This window comes from Cannabis sativa, chromosome 8 (genome assembly GCF_029168945.1).
Source record: "Cannabis sativa cultivar Pink pepper isolate KNU-18-1 chromosome 8, ASM2916894v1, whole genome shotgun sequence".
NCBI lineage: Eukaryota > Viridiplantae > Streptophyta > Magnoliopsida > Rosales > Cannabaceae > Cannabis > Cannabis sativa.
Genome location: NC_083608.1, coordinates 29,553,416 through 29,563,311, shown reverse-complemented (window position 1 = coordinate 29,563,311; position 9,896 = coordinate 29,553,416). Strand labels below are relative to the sequence as shown.

The 9,896-nt window shown below is 34.3% G+C and overlaps 2 protein-coding genes across 4 annotated transcripts; one reads left to right on the top strand and one right to left on the bottom strand.

The window, feature by feature from the left end:
* Window positions 1-636: 636 nt before the first annotated feature.
* On the top strand, window positions 637-5,219 carry LOC115699370 (pentatricopeptide repeat-containing protein At1g26460, mitochondrial). 2 transcript variants are annotated; one of them, XM_030626730.2, is made up of 7 exons: window positions 637-1,439; window positions 2,407-2,629; window positions 2,733-3,215; window positions 3,708-3,914; window positions 4,260-4,397; window positions 4,478-4,666; window positions 4,818-5,219. In XM_030626730.2, exons 1-6 carry the CDS (start codon window positions 832-834, stop codon window positions 4,664-4,666), a joined length of 1,848 nt encoding a protein of 615 aa, XP_030482590.2. In that variant the 5' UTR covers window positions 637-831; the 3' UTR covers window positions 4,818-5,219. The 2 variants fall into 2 exon arrangements, with proteins under 2 accessions (XP_030482590.2, XP_060958707.1); XM_061102724.1 differs by having other exon boundaries at window positions 724-1,439; window positions 4,478-5,219.
* Window positions 5,220-5,490: 271 nt separating this feature from the next.
* LOC115699371 (triose phosphate/phosphate translocator, chloroplastic) lies at window positions 5,491-9,093 on the bottom strand. 2 transcript variants are annotated; one of them, XM_030626731.2, is made up of 12 exons: window positions 8,412-9,093; window positions 7,933-7,992; window positions 7,783-7,848; window positions 7,436-7,514; window positions 7,220-7,340; window positions 6,978-7,073; window positions 6,709-6,821; window positions 6,499-6,576; window positions 6,277-6,393; window positions 6,090-6,189; window positions 5,890-5,990; window positions 5,491-5,783 (listed from the first exon to the last, which is right to left on the bottom strand). In XM_030626731.2, exons 1-12 carry the CDS (start codon window positions 8,762-8,764, stop codon window positions 5,739-5,741), a joined length of 1,329 nt encoding a protein of 442 aa, XP_030482591.1. In that variant the 5' UTR covers window positions 8,765-9,093; the 3' UTR covers window positions 5,491-5,738. The 2 variants fall into 2 exon arrangements, with proteins under 2 accessions (XP_030482591.1, XP_030482592.1); XM_030626732.2 differs by having other exon boundaries at window positions 5,491-5,780; window positions 8,412-9,057.
* Window positions 9,094-9,896: the final 803 nt, after the last annotated feature.

The following is a 9,896-nucleotide window of genomic DNA, read 5'->3' as shown; positions in this document are numbered from 1 at the left end:
TTATTTTTAGTTGTTCAGCTTCTTTTTATTTTTGATGCATTTTCCTGTATGTTCTCTTGTTGTACCCCAGTTCCCCCTATTTTGCTGCATTTGTTATGTTGTTTCTTTTCCTAGCCAACTTCAATCTTTTTTTTTTGGTCTTCTAGATTTCACACTTTTAATGGGAGGTAAGACTATTAGTGTCCATGATTCTTTCATTATGGTTATCTCAAACAAATATTCAGTGGTTGATTTAACCTGTGTAATTTGAAATCAATATTTTTTAAACATACGAAACAACAGTGGAACAACCTTAAAACAACATTAGAAAAACCATGACAACCCCAATATTAATGGTTTTAATATTTTTGCTTCATCTTGCCAGAATTAATAGTTCTTTTCGACTGTTCTGGTATTGCTGTGGTGGTTCTGTCAGTGGGTATGGAAGATGGAGGCCTCATTTTTTTTAGTGTTTACAGTATAAAAGAAAAAAGAAAAGGGAGGGCAGTATAAATGTAATTTCTGGCAGTAAAATTGTAAACTTTTCACCAAAATCTAACATTTTTGTAAAAACCCCCAGAAATCCTTCAATTTTTACCATAATTTGTGTTATTTCTACATAACATACCTTGCGAACATCTTCCAGAAAAGCCCAGCCCAGCCCAGATTAGTGTAAATGGTTAATTACTCCAATTTGAGGCTTATGTCTAGTCCAGTCCATTAACATCTGGGCCTGCCAATCGGACACAGAATATACGCCTGAATTTACCATGTAATTCTTGAACCATCGATAACACTGAACTGAACTTCGTTCATCAAAAACCCTAACCAGTTAACTTGAGTTCTCCATCAATGGCGTCCCAAATGGCTATTTTCAGTCGGACCCGAACCCTAATTAAGAACTTTAGTCAAAACTCCAACTTGAAATCCATCACCACCTTCGGGTTCCTGAGTCAGGAGCCCCAGCTGGCGGAGCCAAATCACGATCCGGCAACTCCACTTCCCCCGAACCCGGCCTCCGGTAGCCCTCTATACCACGAGAACTGGAGGAGCCCGATCACAAATGCTTCCATGGCTCAGTCGTTGCTACCGCTCAATTTCTTGCAGCGGTCGTCGACTCCTCAAATCCAAGCTTTGTCGCAGTCCCTAGACAGTGCGAGCCTTATGAATTTATTTGCCGATTGGATGGCTTCGCAGAACTGGGCCGACATGAAACAGTTGTTTGAGTACTGGGTTCGGTCACTAGATAAGAACGGAAAGCCGAACAAGCCTGACGTGAACCTCTTCAACAATTACCTGAGGGCCAATTTGATGACCGGAGCTTCTGCAGGAGATTTGCTGGATCTAGTGGCCCAAATGGATGATTACGATGTCAAGCCAAATACAGCGTCCTTTAATCTAGTACTTGAAGTCATGCACCAGGCCAAAGAGACTGAAGCTGCCATGAAATTGCTTGAACGGTTGGTTGTTTTTCTACTCCCATTTGTTTGTTCGTTACATAAATATTCATGTTTAAAATGCGGGTTAATATGTTTGTATTTATATAATTGTATAGTTGTGTACTATGCTGAATTGTTGGAATTTATACGAGTATATAGAACTATGTGTCTGTGCTGAAACATTAACATTGGATTACGAATTATTTTTATGATTGACCTTCTTCTACTCCAAAATGCTTGAAACGTCTGTTTCTTAATTTATAAACAAAAGAAAAAATCTAAAGAAATTGATGATACTGAACAAAATAGTTGCCATTTGATAGGGTAGCTGGTGTGCTTAAAAACAAAGTTTTAGTAAGAATTAGAAGTCACAATTTTGAGTTAACCCATCTTTCAATTCAGTTTGCATTACGTAGTCGTAGAGGCTCTTTGTTAAAACTAAAAAAAAATGTCTTTTTTTTTTTTTTTTGAAATTGCAGTTATAGTGAAAACTATGAGTGACTGTTCAATTAAAATCAATCCTCCTAGTGTTTTTGAGGAATTTTTATGGTTTTATGAATTTCTTTTAAAAAGAATGCATTGCTGTATTGGTGAATGAAAACAAAGATTTATGTGTTTTTAAGTACGCAGGTTGTATCGTGTCTAATTGCCATGACAGTGTTTATGTTAGTTGTCTTAGTAAAGCATTTTGGTACATGTACTTATAGCCCCGTTTGGCTTAGCTTCTATAAGCTCTTTTTTAGCTTTAAGAATTAAAAATAAGTGTGTTTGGATAAAAAATAAAAAGTCCCTTTTTAATTTAAAAGTCCTTTTGCAAGAAGCTAGGATTTGTTAATACTTTGAAAAGTACTTTTCATTAACAAAAATCTTTCAATGGGAAAAATAAGACAATGCTTATGATTGTCTTATACTTCACAAAAGTTATATATTCGTTAACACATTGACTTATCTCATTTTCACTGACCCTTATCCTTTCAATAAAATGCAGGATGCTGCAAACTGGGAAAGAATCTCTGCCTGATGATGAATCATATAATTTGGTTCTCGCCCTGCTTTTTCAGACAAATAGAATTAATGATGGCATCAAATTTATAGACTTGGCATTGAAATCTGGTGTTACATTGTCAGTTCAGGTGTTTACAGATTTTGTTCGACTCTGTCTCAAAACTCACAGGCTGGATGCTTTGGTTTCGGTTATTGAGAAGTGCAAGGTATGTAATTGCTACTACATTTGGAGTTGTAGTTACAGGTGCAAAATTTAGAATAATGTTTAGTTATTTACTTGTTTAATTTGGTTTTTATTGGAGTTATCAGTCAATGGAACAAAACAAAGCTCTTTGTCCTCCCTGGGGGTTGTGCAACTTGATTGCAGATCATTCATTCCAAGAGGACAATAGCAAGTTAGGTTATCATGCCCTGGAGTTTCTGGCCAAGTGGATTGCTAGAGGTGAACAAGCAAGGCCTTCTGTTTCTCTTTCTGTGGATGAAGGATTACTTGTATCAGCACTAGGAACTGCTGGTAGAACTAACAATTCTAATCTCTTGGATGCTTCATGGTCAATCCTAAAGCGCTCATTGCGTCAAAAGAAGGTTCCTAATCCCGAATCTTACCTTGCAAAGATATATGCCTTGTCATCATTGGGGGAGCTACGGAGAGCTTTTAGTACCTTAAATGAGTTTGAGTCCGCTTATGAACATTCCCCTAATGTAGCAGAAGATGAACTATTTTCTCCATTCACCTCTTTATCACCATTGGTTGTGGCGTGTTCCAAGAAAGGTTTTGAGACTTTAGATGCAGTATGTCTTTCTATCCATTAATTACGATAGTTTGAATTCGCTACAATCTTGTGTATATCCTTTATCTTTTCCCTTCATTTTTGTTTATGGATATATTTGATAATACTATTAATTGTGCATATTAACATGTAACTTGTTAACTTTACTGAAACAAGAAGATACACACGTGTGGTGATTGATTTTGAAATCCCTAAGGATATACTTATTGATAACTCTTCCTCTGTTGTATATAAACCTTAATAGACATTTAAACAAGTAAGGAGTGCAACTATAAATAATCATAACTTACTGATACAAGAAGATAAGCACATATAATATTACTATTGATTTTATTTATTTATTTAGATGTCCTAATGATAGAATTGTTGGTAGTTCTTTTGCTTTTTTTTTTTTTAATATAAAATAATAAATGCGTGAATTTTGTGGCATAGAAGGTGAAGATTTTCTTACCTTTATTTTTTTTTTTATAATAACTGTTAATTTCTTTTCCAGGTGTATTTTCAACTGGAGAATTTGAGTCGTGCAGACCCTCCCTACAAGTCAGTTGCTGCTTTAAACTGTGTAATATTAGGGTGTGCAAATATCTGGGACCTTGATCGTGCATACCAGACCTTTGAGGCCATTAGTTCTTCCTTTGGGTTGGCTCCTAACGTTCATTCTTACAATGCTCTAATGTATGCATTTGGGAGGCTCAAGAAGGTGGGTGTCTTAGCTGCATTGTCTTTCTCACTTCCATACTCTCTCACAAAGAGACTTGCACTTTGTAAGCCCACTGTGGCTTTTGGTTAGTTAGTTTGTTATGTTCTCCACCATGCATATAGGCCTTCCATATGTCTTGAGGTAATCTTGTTCTGCTGCACATAATCATATTAAGGTTGATTGTGTGGAGGAAGATGGAAAAAGTAAAGATCTCTCAGCAGATGCTGCCCATCTTTAGAACGGATGATTAAATGTGGAATAATCCACTTCTTCGAGTCCCTAATTTGTATGCATTTGCACGACATAGATTTATACGTTTGCTAATTAATTATGTGATGGTGCCAGACATTTGAAGCTTCAAGGGTGTTCGAACACATGCTAAGTTTGGACACTAAGCCGAATGCAAAGTCATACATGATACTTGTTGATGCTCATCTTATAAACCGAGATCAGAAAGCCGCGCTCTCTGTGATTGATAGCATGGTAACTCGCAATCAATTATGGTCTTTTATTTGCTGTTTCTGTGAAGATGCTAATCCAAAAGGTGTGATATTTTGTGCTAGGTAAACGCTGGTTTTGAGCCATCCAGAGAAACATTGAAGAATGTCAGGAGACGATGTATTCGAGAGATGGACTATGAAAGTGATGACCGTTTGAATTCCCTAGCATCAACGTTCAAGATTCGGCTGGGTAATGAGAATCGAAGGAACATGCTGTTTAATCTTGACTACAGCAACAAGTTTGCTTCATAGGTAAACTGTCAGCACACGTTAAAAGATGCTAAAATCAAAGACAGAACTTTCTAGTTGTTTAATTTTCGCAGTCCTGTTATTTTCCTTCTTTTGAACGCTTGTGTCTTTAAGCTTATTTTTGTAATGAACAACTACCTGTGTTTCTGTGTAGGTTGGCTTTTTAATGATATGGAAAATCTGAACGCTTCTCATTCGGTTCCCCAAGAAAGAGACCTACACCGTTTTGTTCGATAATTTTCGACAGTGCTTGTAAATTAATTGAGTATACTAAATTTTGAGGCTTGGCAGGATTAATGCTAGGATCATCAGTCTTTTTCTTTCTGATAATGTTCCTTATTTTTGTTTTCCTCTCCACATTTAGTATTATATATTGAGCGAATAAATTGTAGGAAAAAATTAATTTTTTTTAGGTAACTGAACAGTATACTTTTGTCTATCTGATAATGGATAGGAATCCAGATTAACATATTGTACTCTAATGTTAATTTTGATTCTGTTCAATCAATTTGTTTTTAACATTTTAATCACAATAAAATAATTTTTTTTAAGGAAATTCGTTTTTCATATTACATATTTCCAATTTTTTATTAATTAAATTTTCTTTGAACAACTATTTAATTGAAATTTTTAAATGCTAATAAGAATGAATTATGATTTAAATAAACGAATAAAATGAGATATCTTTATCAAGGTTGTCGAAGTAAATAGGAAAAAAAATCATGCAAATTAATAGAACATGTTTTCACATAATAGGGAATAACTTGGCAAGAAATAAGAATGGAATAGATAGTATTAAGACGGCTAACGGTAAAAAGAACAAAAGCGAAAAAAACAAAGAATTGTCATTCATTTCAATAATAAACTTTATGGAAATGATTTTAGTATCCGACTCTTGAACTTTTATTTCTACATAGGAATGATATTATAATCCTTGGAAAGCAGTTGAATTGAAATATAATATGAAAATGTTTCCCGGTTAGGGTGGTTTGGTTTGGTTTGCATAATTCTCCATCTCCTCTCATCATGCTCTTCATCATCATCAATCATCAACAATATCTACAAAAGTTGTCTACTAAGACGATGCTGCTCCCCCTGCTGCAGAAGCTGCCGCTGCCTTCTAAAATAACAAAATGACACCATAAAATGAAATCACTATTCACAATTCACACACAACACTAGCATAACTTATTCAAATAGCACAAGCTTTGATAAACCTAACTTACCCTTTTCTCCTCTTCAATGTTTGCCTTTATCAAGGAATACATAGCCACACCAGCAATTGCTATGGCAGTACCAATACCTGTCTGTGTGGAGATCTTGTTGCCTGCCATTGTTATGTTGTATATCAATATAAGAGTCAGACACATGAAAAAATGAGTAATAAAACTCAATGAAAATGAATGATTAGCGTTTGCTTGCTTACCGAACACTACAATGGAGAACCCAATCACGAACACTCGCTTCAGCACATTTCCAACTGCGTGTGTTAATGGTGCCACTCGTTCCAGGGTGTTGGTAGCAAGCTGCAATTTATCACCACATAGCAAACACTGAGCATCCAACGATTTGAGGTCAAATAACAAATTCATTATTATTATTAACATATATACCTGATTGTATAGATGGTAGAACAATCCAATCAAGAATAAGTCTGAGATAAATTTGTAGAGCCCCACTTGGGCAATAGCATCTTGGAAACCATGTTGCAACAGTTTGGGTCCCTCAATCTGAAATCCAATCCAATCCAATCAAACACCAAATTATCATCCAAACCAGATAATGTCAAACCTTACTTAGCCTGTATATGTAACTGAGAGAAAAAGTAGACTCACTATTAGAGCTGGTGGAATGCAAACCAAGAGGGCAATGATGGAGATGTAAGCATACACATTTGTACTGTCCATTCCTGTCTGTTGAAAAGAAATGGAAAAGAAAATTAAAAGATAGACCATCTCAAGTAAATAAAAGTAAGCATCAACCTGTGATAAGAGAAGCAATATATATGATAAATTAGAAGAATCCCACTTCCATAGAGATTTTACCATTGCTTTCTTTGAATAGATACTTCTGTAAGTGAATGCAATGTTTGAAATCATTGCACTGACGAAACCAGTCCAGTTAAAAGAAAGTTCAGTCAGCGATGCCATTGACACACCTAACACAAAAAATACACTTACAAGTCAGTAGATGAAAAAAACAGAACATGTAAATCTTCAGGGTTATAAATTAGCCACTGAAAGATATTAGCTTTTATCTAGAATTCATTAAGAGTCATATTTATTGGCAAATGATCCAGGCATATAGTGGTTACCAATTACAACAGGAGCCAATGATAGCCATAATGACAGGGGAATTTGTTGGCCCAGGATAAACTGTGATGCTGCAGCATTAAAGAATGGCTCCAGTGCTGTTGAAAAACATAAGAGATAATGTCAAACCATCTAAGCCCCAAAACAAAGTACAAACAGAAGTGAAAATAAATCACTTGACAAGCAGCCCCTGCTGTTTAATGCATCACAGGATAAGAGCACAAACAAATATCAAATGTTGTACCTTTAATAGTGTGCGTGAAAGAGACGGCCACGGCTGCAAATGATACATTGGACATGACATGTCCAAGGGCGTGACAGAATGCCACAGGGGTCAATACTAACAGCAGTTCCTTATTAATAGGCTGCACATACCAAAACAAAACAAGTCAAGGTCAAACAGCATAGTTTCTCTTTGATGCAAATACAACATGTCAAATGCTGATAAACTAAAACTCACTGCACGCTTAGGTAATCCAACAGTCCATGAAACGAGACAATAAACCACTCCAACTAGGAGATGTATGACTGAGACAAAGCTGCAAAAATGGGAACATCATAAGAGAAGTTATTAAATTGCAATCTGTCTTACAAGAAGAGAAAAGGGCCTTATATAGACATTTGTGAAAAAGGTTAGAAGTGGTTTTGGGAATAACTAGCTAATTAACAGAAATGACAACCTAACTAATTAGCACATTAATGAACTGATTATATCTAATAAAATTTCAAGGCATTAAACCATTAATAGTTGTCAATACTAATGTGATATACTCAAGTTTATGTATGAAGATAAGAGAGTTGACATACTATGGATATGGGAAGTAATTGTAAACCTTCTTGTTCAGTATGTTGAAGATGACATTTAAAAAGTACCTGAAATGACAACACACTTGTCATCAGAAACAATTCAGAAACCAAACAAGTTTAATGATCAGTGATTAGAAGATAGATTCTTACCACATGAAAAAGAAAAAGCCAGTGATTATAAAAGGAAATCTCTCTCCAAAGCTCTTAGGCCTGCATTGGATCAAATGTAGCCATTAGTAAATTAGTATTACATTTACAAAAAAAAAGTTGTTAGCATCAACTAATGATAGTAATAATTTAGGATAAATTTCATATATATTTTTTTTTGGCTGATTGATAAATTTTTATTTATTCTATTAAAAAATGATATGTCGTTTACAAGCACGTGACATGACATGTGGAGTAGATAAAGCTTTAAAATAATGGAACACCGCTCAGTTAAAAACGACACGACATATCAAAGTGAAGTAAAAACCACATGAGATGACATGGGACAGATCCAAAATTAATCTCAAAAAAAATAAATAAATAAATAAAAATTAATTTCAAGAAAATTAAAAAAATATAAGTCAAATAGTTTTCATTCAATTTACAAATTAAAAATACACAAAGAAGGAAGAAAGTCCTACTTGTCGGAAATTTCAATTTCCCGACCGTCGGCATCGGCAGCTGCGGCCGTCACAAGAGATAGTTCAGCAGAACCTCTCCGTCTCAGCCGTTGATCCAAAGCAGAAAACCCCAAAAAAAGCTTGTGAGGAAAAGTATCCACGGTACTCTTATTCTTACGAGTTATGACATTCTCCGGCAACGGCGAAAAAGCCAAGCCGGCGCTGGTTGAGGCTCTAGAGGGCACTGATCGAGACTTGAGAGCAACTGAGGTAGGTGAAATCTTAATGGGTGACAAGTAAAGCGAAGAAATTCGAGACGTACGGAGCGGGGACTGAACTGGGTTGGTCACACTCACAGAAGCCATATTCATCATCGACTCAGAAAACTAAGAATCAATGGAGACAAATTAAAGAGGAATTATAAATATATGGGAACGTTAAAATCAAGAATATGACAACTTTGTTTAGTTGTTTTTATGTATGAAAGTGGAGAAAACAGAGTGAAAAGCTTTTTCTAATGGCAGTTTATGGTGGTAGTACTGTAGAATCTGACACAGTTTTGAGAACTTGGTTTGGAGAATAGAGAGAGAGATGGAGAGCCTTAAAATTTGTGGGTGTAGATATAGAAGACGGACCTACATAGTCTTGACATGACTCATGAGGTGAGCGATTGCTAAAAGGATATATTTTTTGAAAATATAAAAGGATATATTTATTCATTTTTTGAAGGAAAAAAAGATAAAAAAGGATATATCATAATAAAGATAACAATTATTACCAGATAATTAGATTGTAGTCAATATTTATTTAAATGTAACTTTTTTTATGGAATAATTTAACTGTTACTATTTATTAGGGGATTTTTTTTTTTTGTTTAGAAATTATTATTTGTAGTTATACTCGTGATAGGTTAATAAATAAATAAATTAAATATATCATGTTTTTTTTTTCCCCAAATTTATTTATATGGATCACGGCAAATCTATATAGCCCACAAATTTAACTTTTTTTTTTTATACAAAAATTTATCATGCTTCTGCCTTATTTATTTATTTTAAATTTACATGTTTGAGCTCTGACAATTTCTGGATTGAAACTTGAATGTTTAAAAATTAATAATAATTAACTTCATACAATTTAACTGTCGTTAATTATTTTTTATTTTGAAATGATAAAATATTTGAATATCTAGTATCTACCATAGTGAATTAAATTTTACTCAAAACCATTAAATGAGGGTGAATTAAATTTTACTCAAAACCATTAAATGAGTATATTATAACAACTCTCTCTCTCTCTCTCTCTCTCTCTCTCTCTCTCTCTCTCTCTCTCTCTCTCTCTCTCTCTCTCTCAAAAAAAAAAAAAGTATATTATAACAACTAACACCCTTAAAAAATCTAATTTTACGAAGTTAGGTGCTATGTTTTATTATTTTTAAGTTAAATAATTAGTATTTTTTTTTTTTTTTTTTTGAGAAAAGATACCTGTTATTATAAATTAAATTGG